The sequence below is a fragment of the Daphnia pulex genome, chromosome 7 (genome assembly GCF_021134715.1).
Source record: "Daphnia pulex isolate KAP4 chromosome 7, ASM2113471v1".
Classification (NCBI taxonomy): Eukaryota; Metazoa; Arthropoda; class Branchiopoda; order Diplostraca; family Daphniidae; genus Daphnia; species Daphnia pulex.
Genome location: NC_060023.1, coordinates 10498453 through 10516280, shown reverse-complemented (window position 1 = coordinate 10516280; position 17828 = coordinate 10498453). Strand labels below are relative to the sequence as shown.

The following is a 17828-nucleotide window of genomic DNA, read 5'->3' as shown; positions in this document are numbered from 1 at the left end:
TAATATACTATAGCGCCTTCTTCTGTGCTTGTCAGTTTCTCGTTGGGTCCGAATTTTATATTAAGATGAAGATCGAAGGACCCGCATTGAATTGCGGAGAAAAAAATATTCCAGCTCTCCGGGACACTTTGCGAACTCGTATAACTACCATCTTTTCGCCAAAGCCTTTGTATAAAAGCGAAGTTCATCCTCAAGAAAATTCTCAGTTGAGTTTTGACAACGCATTGTAAAGTTGGTACGGTCCAATACTTACGAGTTTATATATCCCTCAGTAGAAACGCCGTCACGACTCCAGTTATTTCACTAAAGTTAATTTCCAATCGGCCATGTCATTGGGACAATTCAACAGGTTGGTTCGGAAAACAGCGACCAAAAAGGTAAATTCATTCTCAATTATTGTTCAGTTCTATAAAGACGTAATTTAAAGTAAATTTGAAAATTTGTTTTTTTTAACAGCTTTTAGTATGTTGTAAGTTTCGCTATGATTGAAGATTTTTTGTTTAATTTCGATTTGGGAAATATTTGTATCTGGTTTCAGAAAATGCGGGTCTTAATTGGCTGTGTTGCTGCTTTATCGACACTCTTCTTTATGTATTACTCTTCCGATTCTTCCGGTCAGGAAAGCGACAAGATTTTACATCGCCACAGTATGCAAATTTTGTTACACATTTTGCTTTCCATTACCTTTAAACTGAACATGATTTGATTTCAATTCGTTAATAGCAAGATCCATGAAACCTATGATCGACATGAGAGGATTCCCAGATACTGGGGGACTCTGTCCTCATGCCGGATTCTTTCGAAATGAAACTGATTGCACCCAATTTTATAGGTGAGGATAAATATGTTTTATTGGGGAAAGATTTTTATCAAAGATTAATCCATAAGTTTGAAATTAAAATGTATTGAATTTTATTTAAGGTGTGTCGATTTTAACCGGAATGGGAAACATACTGTTTTCCGCTTTATGTGCGGTCCCATGACCGTTTTTGATCCGAGCCGCTCACTTTGCACTGGGCCCAGGATGGCAGTACCACCATGTACACCGACGCTTCCCACTCCAATAGCTCCCCCGCCGACGCCTCCCACTCCAACACCACCGACGCCTCCCACTCCAACAGATCCTCCGCCGACGCCTCCCACTCCAACAGATCCTCCACCGACACCTCCCACTCCAACACCTCCTCCGCCGACACCTCCCCCGCCGACGCCTCCCACTCCAACAGTTCCCCCGCCGACGCCTCCCACTCCAACACCACCGACGCCTCCCACTCCAACAGATCCTCCGCCGACGCCTCCCACTCCAACACCTCCTCCGCCGACGCCTCCCGCTCCAACACCACCGACGCCTCCCACTCCAACAGATCCCCCGCCGACGCCTCCCACTCCAACACCTCCCCCGCCGACGCCTCCCACTCCAACACCTCCCCCGCCGACGCCTCCCACTCCAACACCTCCTCCGCCGACACCTCCCCCGCCGACGCCTCCCACTCCAACAGTTCCCCCGCCGACGCCTCCCACTCCAACACCTCCTCCGCCGACACCTCCCCCGCCGACGCCTCCCACTCCAACACCTCCTCCGCCGACACCTCCCCCGCCGACGCCTCCCACTCCAACAGTTCCCCCGCCGACGCCTCCCACTCCAACACCACCGACGCCTCCCACTCCAACAGATCCTCCGCCGACGCCTCCCACTCCAACACCTCCTCCGCCGACGCCTCCCACTCCAACACCACCGACGCCTCCCACTCCAACAGATCCCCCGCCGACGCCTCCCACTCCAACACCTCCTCCGCCGACACCTCCCCCGCCGACGCCTCCCACTCCAACAGTTCCCCCGCCGACGCCTCCCACTCCAACTCCTCCACCATCGACAACAACACCAAGTACAACAACATCGACGACAACGCCACGCACACCAAAACCTGAGACACCACCCAAACCCCCTTTTAGTTTCGACTGCACATCAGATAAGCCACTCCAATTCCCTCTCGATTGCTCACGATTTTACCAATGCGTCTCTGATGGTGTCCAACGCATTATTTATGTTTTTTCCTGCCTACCTGGCCTCTACTTTGACGATGTTTCATCCCAGTGTCGGACTCCAGCTGAGGCAGTTTGTAAAGATACGTCTTCTATTAACGATACGACTAATTCTTTTGATGGACCTGGTGGAATCCTCCGTCTCGATTGCAACGGCAACCTTTACCGCTACCCACTCAACTGTAACAATTTTTACACCTGCTTCAAAGATGACGAAGGACATGAAATAATCAACGTTTTCGCTTGTGCTGCCGGCCTGGTTTTTGATGATTCGTCTTTACGTTGCCTCTTACCTCAGGAAACTTCGCCTTGCGGAGACAACAACAACTTGTTCAAATCACCCTCGTTTGTTTTCCAATTGCAAGAGGAAATTGATACTGCTTCAATTCTTTCCAAATCGAGGGACATCTTTGAGCAGCAAAAAACTAATTTGCCAAAACACAGAGAATTATCTGATTTAATTATCCCAAAATTACCCCATCAAAGTGGGCGAGGGGCTAGCCAAAATAAAATGAAAATTCGGATGAACACCTATACCCCAAAGTAAACGACTAAAAACTTTTCCCACGTTTTCACTTAGTACATTCTACGTGCTGTATCTGTATAATCAAGCATGTTAAAAACGAAATATTTATTCTGTTCGTCTTTGATTATTATTATTCATATTTATGTAACGTTTCCTGTTTTCTTACTCAACAGGCATTTTTTCATAATTCTGAAGGTGACTGGAAGAAAAACGGAAAATTTTTTCTTGTAACCATTGGTAATACACGGCAATCCACTTTTATCACGAAATCTTTGAAGTCGTCAAATCAATTGCTTATTATGAGTTTATTACATCAAATATGAAAGGCAGTTCCTAGATGGCTCACACATTACGGCGCACACCGTAGAGGCAAATTTAAAGTCTGACAACTGTGGATAGATGTAAGTTCTTCATTGTTCTTCTGTTTGGTCTAGTTTAAACCACGATTCTGTACTGTTAATCTAAAATCCATTTTGTTACGTGTTACGTGTTCACTGCGTGTTCATTTAGTGATAAAATGTGTTAAGAGTTTCTATCTGAAACAAGAAATTCTCCATCAGTTGAAGTAGTGCAGTCTGTTGCATTCATGACAGGGCTAAACTCTATATAGTGATTCATCATTCAACCTATATTTAAGTTTTTCTTGCCGATTACAACATTCAAATTAAGGTATTTTATGTAAGTTTTTTGCTATTCATACTTTAGTATCTTGGGAACTTGATGTAAAATTTCTTTGACAAAAATAGGAGCCCATACATGAGTATTCCCCATATGTTTCCAGTGTTTCAGCTAAAGCATTCCTGATTACAACTTTGATTGCTGCAATTCCCAAACACAAAATACCCAAGACAGAGTTCTCACCATGTAAGTCTTAAGCATAAAAGTTTTTTTTAAAGCTAGGTTAAGATCCAATATGTAGTCTACATATCCTGAATAACATGACTTTATCGTAATCATTTTTTGCAATTTTAACAAAAACAGAAGCCTTAAATGGGAAAACAATGTAGAGTGTTAAAAATATAACTGTTTGGTTGTTAATTAGTGACTTCGTGAAGTTTAACTATGATAAGAAAAAGATTTCCCAAAATATTACCCCTGAGCCTCCTTTCCTGTAATAGCCTACATCGTCAGTGTTGCAGAACAAGTCGAACGACATTAGATTTATTGCTAGAACGATGCATAAATTTTGAAGATAAACCGCACAACAACGAAAGGCTAAAAAATATTCCTTATAGCATATTTCTTCTTGTCGTTACCATATTCCATACCAGGATATTGCGTGTATGTTCCCTGCTGGGTCTTGAGCAACTTCTAAAAAGAGTGCGTTTTTTTTATTGCAAGCAAAACACATCGTTTTGCGTTGAAGCTGTAGCAAAAATTTTATTGTTCAAATTCTTGATTTATTTTGCCAAAAGTTCAGATAACAGTGCAAGATTGCAATGCACACTCTTATCCGCTTTTATGCTTGCGATGTATACATCTTGTATGTGTATATTTTTATTTTCATGGAACTTTACTGAAGGTTTATCGACCAATCTCCTATCACGAAGTGAACCATCATACACGGTAAGGAAATACCGATGTTTCAGCTTAAAGTTCATCGCATACGTTAGGTCGTTTTTTGATCCCGGATGTTAGACGATATTTAAGCTTGGCCAATCTCCTATCCCAATTCTTATGACATCAATTTCCCTTGATTTATTTCTTTACTTTGTATAATAATGGTGTGATATCCTTTAAGCTGAAATTTGGTTACCGTTAGTGATACAATTTAGACTTAAAATATCCTTCTTTTTTTGTAAGAGATTTATAGCCTCAACCTTACTAAAAACGAAGGTTGTGCAACAAGGGGTGAAAGTTGATTACAGTACGCTGGTGCCTGGAGGACCAATACGAACTCGTTTCATTTGTTGTAGCAGACACAAGGTATTAAACGTTATTCACATAGTATAGGAGTAAACTTACTAACAACTCGGAGTTCAAAACCATTGCCTCCAAGAACAATTTTGTATGACGTCTTAACTTTGTCCTCAGTCTAACCTTAAAAACTCCTGTTTACCAAACAAGGAAAGCCTGCTGTTGGATGTAACCGGAATATCTCTATCGTGGGTTTAACGAACTGGATTAGATATTTTAAATTCAAAGTATTGTACGCAATGGCCATGTTTGTGAATTTCCTTTATCTATCATGATCATAAAATAATGCAAATTGTCTTTGAGGTGAGGTCTACAAAGATAAACGATGCTGGCGTCTTGAATGCGCAGCTTATAAATTGGTTTAGTCACCTTCAAGGTGTTTTCTTTTATCCCAATAGGTTTGGCTGTCCTCATCTCAATGCCTCAAGGGAGACTCTTGGCCATGCCCTTTCAACAGAAACTCGAACAACAATTTTTCCTTTAATACTGCATTGCTTGCAGAGCTCTGCGCTTTTTAAAAGAAGCAAAGTCAAATTTTCGGTCTCAGTGTTTTTCAGCTAGTTGGTCTAGCGAGATCGTTCAAAAAAGAGTTCTGTCCTATTACCAAAAGAGAGGCGATGTCATTCTCGCTCAAAAATAGATTCGAGAACATGTTGATTTACTTGGTATTGCTCGGCATCGTACAAGCGCTTAATGGTGGTGAGTTAATCGACAGCTTTACATTGCTTTTTTCAAATTAGAGTAATTTTATTTATTTAACAGATCACAAGACCGCATTCCAATCAGCGAGATTCTACGACAAAGCGGGTATTTGTAAGGGGACAGGCTACAATCGAAACGAAACCGACTCTTCTCAATTTTACAGGTAAGCCCATCTTTATAAGATTAATTGTGAAAAATGTGTTATTGTTTCAGAAATTATTAAAGAAATTATTTCTCTGTTAATTTGTTTTAGGTGCGTTGATTATAAGGGTAATGGGAAGAAATATGTCATATTCAAATTCTCGTGTCCACCTGCGCTTGAATTCGACGATAATCTCTCGGTATGCGTCTTGTCGCGTAAATCGCCATCACCAGTTATCAACAACTCCAATCCTACTACAACGCTGACACCTTTAAACGCTCAAACTGATTCTTCACCGCAACTTTCTTCATCTCCTGGTTCTGAAACGGAAATGTTGACACTCGTTCCCCCGTCAACATCGACCAATGCTGTTGCCGAATTTTCTGTTGACCCCTCGTCGACAGGAGTTCCATCTACTTTTGTATTTTCACCTGATTCCGTTATTGCACCTTCAGTTTTTGAAACGGTAACAAGCTCTCCAAATGTGGAGGACAAAGAATTCCAAACTGCTGGTGTAGTAGTGGAAACGTCTGATGTACTAATACCGACATTAGGGATGGACTGCATTTCTAACAAGTTGTATCGACTCCCGAATTCCGATTGCAATCGCTTTTATCAATGTCACCAGCGATCTGTGAACATTTTCTCTTGCGCACCAGGTTTAGTATTTGATGAAGGTGCACAACGTTGTCTACTTCTGGAAGAATCGTCGTGTGACCAGCAATTCACGAAACCCATTGCAGATGGATTTTTTGATTCATCTGAAATTGATTGTACATCGGGTCATTTTCATCGATATCCGTTTGATTGCAGAAATTTCTTTCAGTGCTACAATAATGGTTCAACAAAGTCTATTTTGTTTTATTCTTGCTCCAACGGACTGATATTCGACGAAAAATCGTCAAAGTGTCTTCTTCCTTATGAAACGTCTCCCTGTTACGCTAATGACAGTCCCTTTAAAGCATCTCCATTTCTTAACCATCTTCAAAGACTTTTCCAATCTTCCCCTAATGAGTTTATCTCCCAGTAACTTAAAATAAGTCACTAGTGCATCAGTACGATTAGACTATTAACTTTTATTATCCCGTGTTTCAATATAATCGAATTAAAAGCCAATAACGGACATTTCAACACTTTCTTTTTCTTGACAGTACGGTCACTCAGTAAAGTACCTGATGTACTGAAAAAAAATGTAAATAACTGACAATTGCTGGATAATGAAATTGGGTATCGACGGTCCTTACACTGTAGAAAATATTTTTTTTATGAACAGATTGGCAGAGATCGCAGAGATTTTGAAAAATAAATAATTTATTTCATCGCTTAATTTTGTAGCATAAAAAAGTATCCGGCAATGTTCGAATGACCACATCGGTGTGTCTGCTTCAGAAATCAAAACAAAAAATCTTAACTTAGTTATAGTTGCTTATACATACACGTTATTTAAACATGGCTAATGGTAAATCTTTCATCTTATAAACTACAATTATACATATTTTTATATGACGGAATTTTGCTTTAAATCTGTTCCCCCCTTTTAGTTCAGATCTTACCGAACGTAAAGCATGTTTTCCTAGTTCTTTCTGGGAAAGGGGGAGTTGGAAAATCAACAGTCAGCACCCAGTTGGCCTTAACCCTTCAAAACTGTGGTTTCAAAGTAAGTTACTCTCTTTTCTTCCATAGTTTTTTTAACACAACAATAATAATATCTTTTTTAGGTTGGATTGCTAGATATTGATTTGTGTGGGCCTAGCATACCCCGAATGCTGGGACTAGAAAACAGTGCTGTTCATCAATGTGCACAAGGGTAATTGCCTTATATTTATCATCATATTTAAAAAAATTTCAGTCTATTTTTTTATTATTTCTTAAATAATATATAGATGGGTTCCAGTTTACACGTCTCCCGAACAGACTTTGGGAGTAATGTCTGTTGGGTTTTTACTTGAAAATAAAGATGACCCTGTTGTCTGGAGGGGACCAAAAAAGACAGGTTGGACTATAATTGTTGTATTTTTCAAGGGCATTAACTAAGACAATTTATTTGTTGTTTTCAAATGAAGCAATGATCAAGCAATTTCTCACTGATGTATACTGGCAAGACTTGGATTACCTCATTATTGATACTCCTCCTGGAACGTCAGATGAACACATTTCTGTTTTGGAAAATCTAAAGTAAAAGTTCTTTAAAATTTGTATGTTACAGAATTTATTATCTTGAATTTTTCGTGGGTTTTGTTATAGGACCGTGAAATGTGATGGTGCTATCTTGGTAACCACTCCTCAAGCAGTTGCTGTCGGAGATGTTCGCAGAGAGTTAACTTTCTGTAAAAAAACAGGACTGAATGTTATTGGAATTTTGGAAAATATGTGCGGTTATGTTTGCCCACATTGTTCAGAATGCACAAATATTTTTTCCTATGGCGGAGGCGAGTCTCTTGCTGAGATGGGTAAAGTTCCTTTTCTTGGGAGGATTCCGATTGACCCGAAATTAACCAAAGCGACAGAAAATGGGGAAAATTTCATTACTGCTTTTCAAGATTCTGTAGCAGCTCAAGCTTTCATTACCATAGTAAAAAAATATATGATTCCACAAGAAGAAAGTATGGACGTATCCGAGAACCAATAGATGTTTAATTAAACTCTTTACTGTTCTGTATTTTTCAGTTAATAAAATAAATTTTTTATCGCATACAAGTGTAATTTTAGAAATAAGTTTTTTGTTTCCAATTTAATTTCAATTTGCAATGTGAAATTATATAAATCATCAATTCACGATTTAACACATTTGGCAACGTAGGAGATATCTTCAACATAGTCTGCTTGGAGACGTCAACATTCGGTAAGCATTTTAATTTGATTTCATTAAATTATAGCACTTTTTTATTTAGTACCGAATTTACCAATTGAAGTACAGTGTAGCTGAATTAAAGAAATTTTAAAATGAAGTAGAACATAAATTAGTTGAATGATCAATTACAGTTTTAAGAATCCCAGGATAGGTGAGCATGCAACCAAGTTGTTATCGTGCGTTTCATGCGTTTCATTTGATCAATATGTCGGTAACAACCGCGGTAACCATGTACATTGAAAACATTTGTTACCATAGCAGCCATTGCGAACGGCGAGTTATTGTATAATTCAGATTGGTCCACTGACAAACTTTTCTGTCATGTTGACCATGAAATAGTGGAAGCTATTATTTGTCAAAGAACTGATCTATGTTCAAGACTTGTGATATGAAGAGGAAAAACAAAGTGAAACCTCAGGAAACACCTGACTGGAAGAGAAAACATGGTTTTCAGTTACCGTTGCATCCTCAACAGATAATTGGGTGGTCACTTCTGTTTTTCGCTGCCTTCTTCGTTCACACCATTCAAATCCCTTCGCTGCCATTTAACTTTAGAATTCCTCTACAAGTAGTCATTGCAGTGATTTTGACCATTCTTGTCTGTTCAATGCTGGTCACTTCTTTGTGTAATTGTGAAGACCTTGGATGCCAAACAGTTAAGGACAATGCAGTCAAATGCCAGTGGTGTGATGTAATCTTATCTAGTCCTCAAACTAAACATTGCAGTCTTTGCAATAAATGTATTGAGGGCTTTGATCATCATTGCAAGTGGCTTAATCAATGTATCGGCAGTCGAAATTATTTCCATTTTGTTATATCCATCACGAGTGCCTGTATCTTGTGCGTGACTATTTGTTTGCTGAGTGTTGCCGAAATCAGTTTACTTTACACTTGCAGAAGGAGTTTCACCTGCATCAAACCTCTCTTTCTCGATACCGCACTAGATCCCGTTCTATTCACTGTCCTGTCGAGTGTATTTTTTCTTCTAAGTGCATTCGGAAGCGGCTTGTTGATTCATTTGTGTGCCTTTCACGCCTACATCAAGTGGAATGGTTGGACAACTTATGAATATATACGGCGGCAATTAGACAACGAATTAAATTCATATCCCCCCAATTATCTTGTAAAGAAGACAAAGAAGCGATGGTGGAGTCAGTGTCCTTGTTTCGCTTGCTATACTGCGTGTCAAAACAAATCTCATCGTGAACAGACAAATTCTCCCATCTACACCATTTCTAGTGCCGTAACAGGAGTATCCAGCCTTTTACTCCACCACACTCTCAACAACGTAGTATCCATCCATCCTTCCCTGTCCTCCACAGTCCTGACCACCGATAATAGAGTTGGATCTCTTGGAAATTCCAATAAGCTTTGGAAACAAACACCCAATCTACCGAAAATCATTCGCACCTCGCCTAGTGTAGACGCGTCCGGTGAATTGTGGACTAGTTTAAACGCCCGCGAACTGCCCAACCCTACTGGTCATTTGTTGAAGCCAGCCTAAATGTTATTTCAATTATTTACTGTATTGAGTGCAACAAATTGTGGAATTTTTAGTTTATGACATCGACTCGCCTGATTTTTTAACAAACCATCTCCCCTTTCTCTCTCAAAAGTTAGAACATCTTAAGAAAAAGATCCCGCTCCAGTAGCACCAGCCTCCAAGAATATGCCTCCTCCCTTAACTCCATGGGAGTTTTGGCGACAGACTCTGAATTCACCAAAATATATTTTGGCTCCTATGGTGGATGCTTCTGAACTGCCATGGCGATTACTGAGTCGCAAATACGGAACCCAACTAGCCTACACTCCCATGATGAATGCTGGAATCTTTATCCGAGAACCTCGTTACCGTCGCGAACATCTTGAATCTTGCACGGAAGATAGACCACTTATTGCCCAAGTAAGTTTCACCGTCTTATTTGTGTTAAAGCAAACGTTAATCTTTTCTTTCTGTCACCTAGTTTTGCGCTAACGATACCGACATCTTCTTGAAAGCCGCGAAAATGGCAGAACAATATTGTGATGCTATTGATTTGAATCTCGGCTGTCCACAGAGCATTGCAAAGAAAGGTAAAGATTTGTTTAAATTATTTTGCATAAAATAAGTCAATTGTTTTTATTTCTAATGTTTAGGTCATTATGGTGCTTTTCTTCAAGACGAATGGGATCTGATAAGTAAAATGGGTATGATCTGATTTGAAATCACGAAATGTGCTACAGAAATAGTCTACATAATTCATTTCTTTCGTGCAGTGAAATTAATCCATCGTGAGTTGAGCATACCAATAACATGCAAGGTACGAGTATTTCCGGACATAAATAAATCGATCGCATACGCCAAAATGCTCGAAGAGTCAGGATGTTACGCATTGACCGTTCACGGCCGCACTCGGGAACAGAAAGGCCCTCTCACTGGTTTGGCCAGCTGGAAACACATTCAAGCCGTTAAGTATGTTACTACATTTCTTTATTTTTAAATCCTTAACGGTTATCTAGAAGTTTTTTTGTTTGGCTTTTATTGAAGAGCTGCTGTTAACATTCCCGTGATAGCGAATGGAAATATTCAGTACTGGTCTGATGTAGAAAGGTGTCTTGAAAGTACGGGAGCTGACGCTGTGATGGTAGCCGAAGGAAACTTAACAAACCCAGCTCTTTTCGCCAATCTTCAACCGCTAGTCTGGGACATGGGTAAAGAATACCTCGATCTCGTTGAACGATTCCCCTGCCCCATGTCTTATGCTCGTGGTCACCTCTTCAAAATATTTAATCATTGGTATGTACAAGTTTTTTTTCTTATATGGTCTAATTCACCGAGATTTAACGTTCAATACTTCGCAGTTTAACGCTGGAAGAGTGTTTTCCTCTCCGTGAAGCCCTAGTGCAAGGAATGAATCTTGAAGATTTTAAAACAGTAGTGGCGGATTTAGAAAAGCATTTCACACCGTATCATCAGGGGGTAAAAGCTTGGACACCCCCGACTGACCATCCTACCTCCCGACTACCCTTGCCGCCCTGGCATTGCCAAGTGAGTTGCACTCATTGAAAAAACTGTTCATCGAGAATACCATTAACATACTGTCTCATTACATTTCTAGCCCTACGTTCGACCGTCGCCAGAAGAACACTTGAAAAAAATTCAGCTGATAATGGCAGATGAGGCTAAAAGGAAACGTGAAGACAACGATAACGGCGAAGAGAAATCCGAAGGCACCCTTTCGAAAAACAAGATGAAAAAACTCGCACGACTAGCCAGAAATCCCAAGAAACAAGCACTACTTGCGAAGCAAGCAGCCTTTCTAACGTGCAACCAGTGCTCAAATCTGCCTGTAATAATACGGTTTTCAAGTACACACAAATATTCTGCTATAACAATTTTCTTTTCACAGGGAGTTAAGTGCGAGCACAAACTGTGCAGAACTTGTTGCAAGAAGAAGTGTGAAACTGAAAACCTGACTTGTGAGGGGCACACAGGAACTACTGTAAAGCGACGAGAAAAAAACCTTAATGGGGAACTTAAACAACTGACGGAAGAGACGAACATTTCAAATGACGTCAGCAACTCTCCGACTTCGGTTCTGGTTTGACACACAACAGGGCAAAATTTCTCGGTGACAGTCTGCAATCAAACAATGGGAGAAGACATCCGCACCAACCTAAGTTCATAAAACATTGTGTGAATACATTTTGCTCTGAAAAATATACTAAGCTGTTTTACTTAGTTTACCTTGTTCAGCGAGATATAGCAGGCGATCTAACTGGACGACTGTCTCGATAACTGGTGCTAGCATCAGTCTTAATGAGTAGAACATGACAACACGTTTCCACTGTTTCAAACACGACTGAACGTGTTCTGACGAGAGATCACTGAAATCTAGTTTGACATCCATTTTGTCAAGGGCTGAATCCAAATAGTTTCAATTGATTAGACATGCATATTATTATAGCTTAGAGTTAGGAAAATATTTTTGATTCTACTCACCTTTGCGAGCATATTCCTCGAATGGTAAGAGATGAGCATTCTTAACGCTCCGCAATCCAGCTCGTTGAAGGGGAGGCTCTAACTTGATAAGCAGCGTCTCTAGAGTAGCACGATAGCAATGAACCTAATCAACAAGTTAAAGCGATGATATAAGCACTGCAATCAATCAACAAACAATATTAACGAACTTTAAATTTTTCCGATTCCAGATCGGTCAAGCGACCAGAATATGATTCTAGCGCATGGCACGCAACTTCCAAAGCTTCGTAACTAACAAACGATGGATTCAACTGATTTTGAACAAAGTTACTCATAGGATACCCTCTAACTGGAGATGTTCTAATAATTTTAAAGATGAATACTTTATTTTTTGTTTTTACCTCGAATTCACTAAATACCTGTCAAGGGACATTTTCATGTAGCAGCAACCGATGGCCAGGATAAATTTTATTCCAGGGTCAACTGCAAAATTCCGAATTAACGTAGGTCCCAAGTCACCACAAGTATGCAAACCAATCAATCCAACAGCTGAAGTTTCCTTAATAATATGAGGTTCAAGTAACTCCATCAAGTTCTTTGTATAAGGACTGAGTGTCAAAGTGATGTGTCTTGGAGTGGTGATATTTGTAATTCCTTGCCTTGCACACGATTCTTCTAATTTACTGTCCAATTTGACTGCAGCTGAACCAAATTTTTCTTCACACTCTAAACAGATTACATCCAAACCATGGCCATAGCTCAAAAAGCGAGACAGATGTCCTACACCAGCTCCAACATCTGCAACAGTTTGGCATTTTGTCACTTGAGATATCGTTGCACAGCACTGCCCCATTCTATACAATTCATGTTGCTTTTTCGGCTTTACTTGTCTATGAAAAACCTGACTTAAACTTCTGAGGGCTCCTTTTGGTTTGCATGCACTGTTTGGACTCATCCATTCACAATGTTGAAGTGTTGCACTCTTAAATCCAAGTTTAATTAAATAACTGATGATTTCATCTAAACTAGAGATGGCTGTCCTGTCCAGTGACAAAGCTTTGCAAGCAGCTTTAAAGGCTAGTAGTGATAGAGGAAGAACTAGTGAATTGGTTTTTGAAGTTCCACTTTGACTCAGGAGACATTCACCCATCTCTTGAAGAGTAAGTAAATCTAGTGATTGAGCCCATGAGGTACAGAGTTTAGCCCAATGATTTTCAGTAAAAAAGTCCTGTGAAAGATCAAAAATACATAAACAATCAGATGTTATCATAGGCAAAGAATTTTTTCAATTATACTTACAAGTACAAACGAATCTGTCAACCATTTGTAAGTGTTCAAAAATGTATGGCAACTTCTTATTTTTTCCTGCAAAACAAAACAGTCATGTCCTAATACGGCTGACATCTTTATCAAATAAAATTTTTTGAATCACCAAAAAATCTGTTATTTTCGAATCGCCTGTTCGACTCGACTATTGAGTCTTGACTCGTGAGTAACAATTCGTCTGCTGCTCATGCGACATTGTCTGAAAGTTGAATTGAAAAGCAAACAATTCACAAATAAAAACACAATGAATAATAAAGCAATTACTCTATAAACCGTAAAATTTAACTCAGATCAGAAAAAATTATTTAATAATGCATTTATTTATTGTTATTCAAATATTAATTTCCAAGAAGCATCGTCCGATAGATGGCGGATATTTATTTTTCATTTCGCTGTCTGCTATTTAAATTCTGCATCTGTCTTACTTACAAGCAATGCGTACGAAAATATTGAAAATTTAGGTTAACTGTCTTAAAAATGCGGCTCAGAGGTATTCTAGTGTAGATTCTTCACGTGTACTGTATGTTAAGTATTTGTTTGTAAATTTACAGGTAACCTAGTTACCTAGCCTATAATTTCTCTGTGGCCTATCCCGTGCCGACACCTCATCGAAAGAGTGATGTTGATGATTCTAGTTGATCAATTTTCCAAATAGAATACTATAAATGTTGTTATCTGATGATGAAAGTAGTTTCCTTTTTCTGTTTTGTAGAATGTTCGTGAAGTGAAAGCAATTATTGGCCTGTGGCTTTACAGGAGTTCTGTTCTGTCCAATTTGCCAAAAAGTTATCTACAGCTGTATGTCTCATCTCATGCTGACACCTGTCACAGAAAAAGTAATTATATTGAACTTACTAGAAGGTTAAAGATTTTGTTATCTGATGATCAAAGACTAGATCACTAGATCACAATCATGATCTTATCAGTTACATATCCAGCTCTCATATATTATTTCAAACTAGTTATCAATAAAGACGTTAGTGCAATACTATAAATGTCATACATGTAATTGTAATGTCATGTTTGTGACTGCAACTAATAACTTAAGATTCAAAACTCATTACTGATGATGTCACCCTCCTGAAATGGGTGAAACAACTTGTTGCTTATTTATACTTTTATATTCCTTTTATAATTATAATAATGATGTAAATAAAATAATTACAAGATAAACATTTTTCTTTCCAACAGATCTGCTCATCTGCAAAAAGTCAAACACGAATGTTATGAATTTCGTACTATAGTGGTCAATGGAGTTGGCCCTGGTTGCCGTTACTGGCCTTTTGCGACGTCTTGATATCAGTTTCGAATAATAGCTCTGTGAACTTGAGGAATCCTCACTCATACTCGAGGTAACTTTGCAGTCAACATATTTGAGGAGTTTTATATTTGCTACATTTTTTGCATGTCTTCGTTGTGTTTTTGCATGCAAGTGAACCTGCAGAAAGGTCTGCCAGTTTGTCCAGACAGGATGTCCTTCTCGCTTGAAGGTCACGAGAAAATTACGTAAAACTGGCATGCGGTGGTGTAGAGGTTGGGTGAGAATGACACGTGTTTCATCGTTATCAAAGCAGGTACAATAGCCGCAAGGGTAAGCTATTTGGTGTTCATTTTGATATTGGTTTTTGTAGACCCATCCCCAGCAACGTCTACCTAAAGAAGGAAAGGCCAGTTTGCATTTCAATCGAAGGTCATGGAGATCATTAAGTAAAAAGTGTCATGCAGTGGTGTAGAGGTTGGGTTAGAACGGGACATTTTGTATCATTTTATCAAGAAGGTAAAATAACCGCAAGGCTTAAGAGGAGGGGTGAGAAAAAAAAGTCGTATAAAAGGCGAGAGAAAAGTCGACAGGGATCAGTCGAGCGAGTATCTCCGACACGGTAACATCTGCATTCCACTATCTGCCATCAGCTGCATTCTTCATCGTACTATCAGTTCTAAATCATGGGTAAGTTTTCTGTTTGTCGTATTTAGTTGTGTATCAATATTCAATTTCTATTTTTTTTCTATTTGCTACTAGCCAGTAATTGTTGAATGGTAATGTTTGAATTTATCAATTGTCTAGTAAACTATGCTGGCGTGCTGTTGTTGGGTGTTGTGTCGTTGATGGCTGGTTCAGCCACTGGCGTACCGATGTATCCTGGGTATGGTGGATACCAAAGCACTACACTGCCGCCTTAGTACACAACTTACGACACAACCAGTTGCTACACCGATGCCCCCCAAGTACTTCACCACCATGCTGCCCCAAGCTACTACACCGAATCCCCACAGTATTATTCTTCTCCGAGCTACATTACTAAAGGGTAGAGTACTACACCGAGGCTCCCCAACACTACACGACCAAGGCACCTGAGTACTATACCACTACATATCATGGGTAAATATTCTGTTAGGTCGAGTTTTAATATGCCAATTACTAAATATACAAATTATTTAATGTCTATTAGTAATGAAGGAGAGAAAAGGTGAAAGATTTCAGCAGCCGATTGAGCATCTCCGTTACGGCAACAGGAACTGCCGTGCACTATTTGTCATCAACTTCATTCTTCGTCGCATTAAAAGTTTTAAATAAAGGTAAAAATTTTTCCATAGAGTTGTGAATCAACTCTACTTTTTTTTCTATTTGTTAATATACTAGTACCATAATTGAAAATAAATGTTAAAATTTATTAATCGTCTAGTAAACTATGGCGTCGTGCTGCTGTTGGGCGTTGTATCGTTGATGGGTGGTTCAGCCATGGTGTACCGATGTCTCCTGGGTATGGCGGGTACTAAAGCACTACACTGCCGTGCCGTCTAACTAATTAGCATCAACTTCCGCTGCTCCAGCTTACTACACTGAGGTTTACAAGTGCTACACCACCATGGATCCAGAGTATTACACCACAGCTCATGTTGCCCCGAGCTACACTACCAAAGGGTCGAGAACTACGTCGAGGCTCCCAAGTACTACATCACCAAGGCACCGGAGTACAAAAACGGTTGAATACTACACAGAAGTTATTATGAGTAAATATTTTTATTATTTTTTCATGGAAATTTGAATCAACTTTCTAATTGCCAATATGCCAGTTATTAATGCAAATTGAAGTTCAAATTATTTGTTGCCTAGGAAACTATGGTGTCGTGCTGCTGTGAGTGTTGTAATCATGATGGCTGGATCGACCAATGGTGTGCCGATATCTCCTGGGTATGGTGGGCAATCAACAACAACATACGCAACAACCGCTTACTACACTGGGACCTGCAAGTGCCAAACCACCAAGGCTTCAGAGTATTACACCACAGTTTATGTTGGCACGAGCTACTACGCAGAAGCTCCGGAATAATTTTCTTCCCCGCTTCACTACCTTCACCACGCCGCCTCCTTACTAAACAACAACAACAACGTCGTCAACACCTACTTACTAAACGAACGCCTCCAAGTGCTACGCCATAAAGGCTTCGAGTATTAAACTTCAACCTATGATGCTCCAGCTAACTATAATAATGCTCCCATGTTCTATTCTGTTCCCAGCTACTACAACGAGGATCAAACTTGTCACACAACTGAAGCGCCCAAGTACTGCACTACAACCTACGTTGCTCCAGCTTACACCACGAAGGGAGCGGAGTACAACACCACGAAGGGAGCGGAGTACAACACCACGAAGGGAGCGGAGTACAACACCACGAAGGGAGCGGAGTACAACACCACGAAGGGAGCGGAGTACAACACCACGAAGGGAGCGGAGTACAACACCACGAAGGGAGCGGAGTACAACACCACGAAGGGAGCGGAGTACAACACCACGAAGGGAGCGGAGTACAACACCACGAAGGGAGCGGAGTACAACACCACGAAGGGAGCGGAGTACAACACCACGAAGTATGCTACCATTTTACACCGAAGCTCCTGAGTATTACACCAAAGAGATTGCATATTTCGCTTCAACCCGCGCTGCCCTCAGTTGCTATACCGAGGTTCCCAAGTACTACACCACCAAGGCACCCGAGTATCACACCACAAACGCTTCCGGATTTTACTACAAGGAGATTTCTAAATGCTAGAGCCGATAGATCTATTTTATTTTTTTTAAATTGGTTGCTTGTCTTCATGATCATTGGTCACTGGGAATTAACTGTTGATCTTAAATGAGAAAATAAAAATTCTAATAAGGGTAATTCTTTTGTAAGATTTTTGGTTGTAACTTAAAGCCTGTCTTCATTTTGACAGGTGTCTATTGGTGTTGGACTTCTTCAAGGCCAGTATCCTGCGCTGTGATATTTCTGTTTCATATTTTGGAGGTAATTACTGCCTTAGTCACTCTACGTACGGACATGTTCTTGTGTTTTGACGATGTTACAAGGGTAAGTT

The 17828-nt window shown here is 39.9% G+C and overlaps 6 protein-coding genes and 2 long non-coding RNA genes across 13 annotated transcripts; 7 read left to right on the top strand and 1 right to left on the bottom strand.

The window, feature by feature from the left end:
• The first annotated feature begins 174 nt into the window (after nt 1-174).
• On the top strand, nt 175-2838 carry LOC124197786 (protein transport protein SEC31-like). Its single transcript, XM_046593333.1, has 4 exons — nt 175-377; nt 539-647; nt 724-832; nt 922-2838. Exons 1-4 carry the CDS (start codon nt 327-329, stop codon nt 2588-2590), a joined length of 1938 nt encoding a protein of 645 aa, XP_046449289.1. The 5' UTR covers nt 175-326; the 3' UTR covers nt 2591-2838.
• Nucleotides 2839-2972: 134 nt separating this feature from the next.
• On the top strand, nt 2973-6446 carry LOC124198792. 3 transcript variants are annotated; one of them, XM_046594833.1, is made up of 7 exons: nt 2973-3247; nt 3316-3433; nt 4092-4135; nt 4373-4495; nt 4885-5185; nt 5249-5351; nt 5442-6446. In XM_046594833.1, exons 5-7 carry the CDS (start codon nt 5104-5106, stop codon nt 6358-6360), a joined length of 1104 nt encoding a protein of 367 aa, XP_046450789.1. In that variant the 5' UTR covers nt 2973-3247; nt 3316-3433; nt 4092-4135; nt 4373-4495; nt 4885-5103; the 3' UTR covers nt 6361-6446. The 3 variants fall into 3 exon arrangements, with proteins under 3 accessions (XP_046450789.1, XP_046450788.1, XP_046450787.1); XM_046594832.1 differs by lacking the exons at nt 2973-3247; nt 3316-3433 and adding an exon at nt 4637-4789 and having other exon boundaries at nt 4097-4135; XM_046594831.1 differs by lacking the exons at nt 2973-3247; nt 3316-3433; nt 4092-4135; nt 4373-4495 and having other exon boundaries at nt 4666-5185.
• Nucleotides 6447-6669: 223 nt separating this feature from the next.
• Nucleotides 6670-8022, top strand: LOC124198793 (cytosolic Fe-S cluster assembly factor NUBP2 homolog). Its single transcript, XM_046594834.1, has 6 exons — nt 6670-6789; nt 6872-6987; nt 7049-7137; nt 7214-7323; nt 7394-7505; nt 7575-8022. Exons 1-6 carry the CDS (start codon nt 6780-6782, stop codon nt 7957-7959), a joined length of 822 nt encoding a protein of 273 aa, XP_046450790.1. The 5' UTR covers nt 6670-6779; the 3' UTR covers nt 7960-8022.
• A 68-nt stretch (nt 8023-8090) lies between these two features.
• Nucleotides 8091-11902, top strand: LOC124198790 (tRNA-dihydrouridine(16/17) synthase [NAD(P)(+)]-like). Of its 2 annotated transcripts, none has more exons than XM_046594827.1 (9): nt 8091-8172; nt 9798-10084; nt 10146-10254; nt 10318-10368; nt 10438-10633; nt 10709-10957; nt 11023-11209; nt 11280-11510; nt 11571-11902. In XM_046594827.1, the coding sequence occupies exons 2-9, from the start codon at nt 9851-9853 to the stop codon at nt 11766-11768; spliced, it is 1455 nt and encodes a 484-aa protein (XP_046450783.1). In that variant the 5' UTR covers nt 8091-8172; nt 9798-9850; the 3' UTR covers nt 11769-11902. The 2 variants fall into 2 exon arrangements, with proteins under 2 accessions (XP_046450783.1, XP_046450784.1); XM_046594828.1 differs by lacking the exon at nt 8091-8172 and adding an exon at nt 8184-8332.
• On the top strand, nt 8339-9791 carry LOC124198791 (palmitoyltransferase ZDHHC1-like). The gene has a single exon (XM_046594829.1). It carries the CDS (start codon nt 8552-8554, stop codon nt 9683-9685), a length of 1134 nt encoding a protein of 377 aa, XP_046450785.1. The 5' UTR covers nt 8339-8551; the 3' UTR covers nt 9686-9791.
• On the bottom strand, nt 11493-13640 carry LOC124198788 (methyltransferase-like protein 25B). Of its 2 annotated transcripts, XM_046594826.1 has the most exons (7): nt 13575-13618; nt 13442-13507; nt 12562-13370; nt 12352-12502; nt 12164-12287; nt 11909-12082; nt 11493-11837 (listed from the first exon to the last, which is right to left on the bottom strand). In XM_046594826.1, exons 3-7 carry the CDS (start codon nt 13290-13292, stop codon nt 11737-11739), a joined length of 1281 nt encoding a protein of 426 aa, XP_046450782.1. In that variant the 5' UTR covers nt 13293-13370; nt 13442-13507; nt 13575-13618; the 3' UTR covers nt 11493-11736. The 2 variants fall into 2 exon arrangements, with proteins under 2 accessions (XP_046450782.1, XP_046450781.1); XM_046594825.1 differs by having other exon boundaries at nt 13442-13640.
• Nucleotides 13641-13866: 226 nt separating this feature from the next.
• On the top strand, nt 13867-15036 carry LOC124198794. Its single transcript, XR_006876726.1, has 4 exons — nt 13867-13958; nt 14181-14304; nt 14660-14820; nt 14902-15036. It is a non-coding gene; the product is annotated as an uncharacterized LOC124198794 (long non-coding RNA).
• Nucleotides 15037-15249: 213 nt separating this feature from the next.
• Nucleotides 15250-17635, top strand: LOC124198787. 2 transcript variants are annotated; one of them, XR_006876725.1, is made up of 6 exons: nt 15250-15416; nt 15534-15848; nt 15919-16045; nt 16153-16480; nt 16563-16919; nt 16989-17635. It is a non-coding gene; the product is annotated as an uncharacterized LOC124198787 (long non-coding RNA). The 2 variants fall into 2 exon arrangements; XR_006876724.1 differs by having other exon boundaries at nt 15251-15416; nt 16584-16919.
• The last annotated feature ends 193 nt before the right edge of the window (nt 17636-17828 follow it).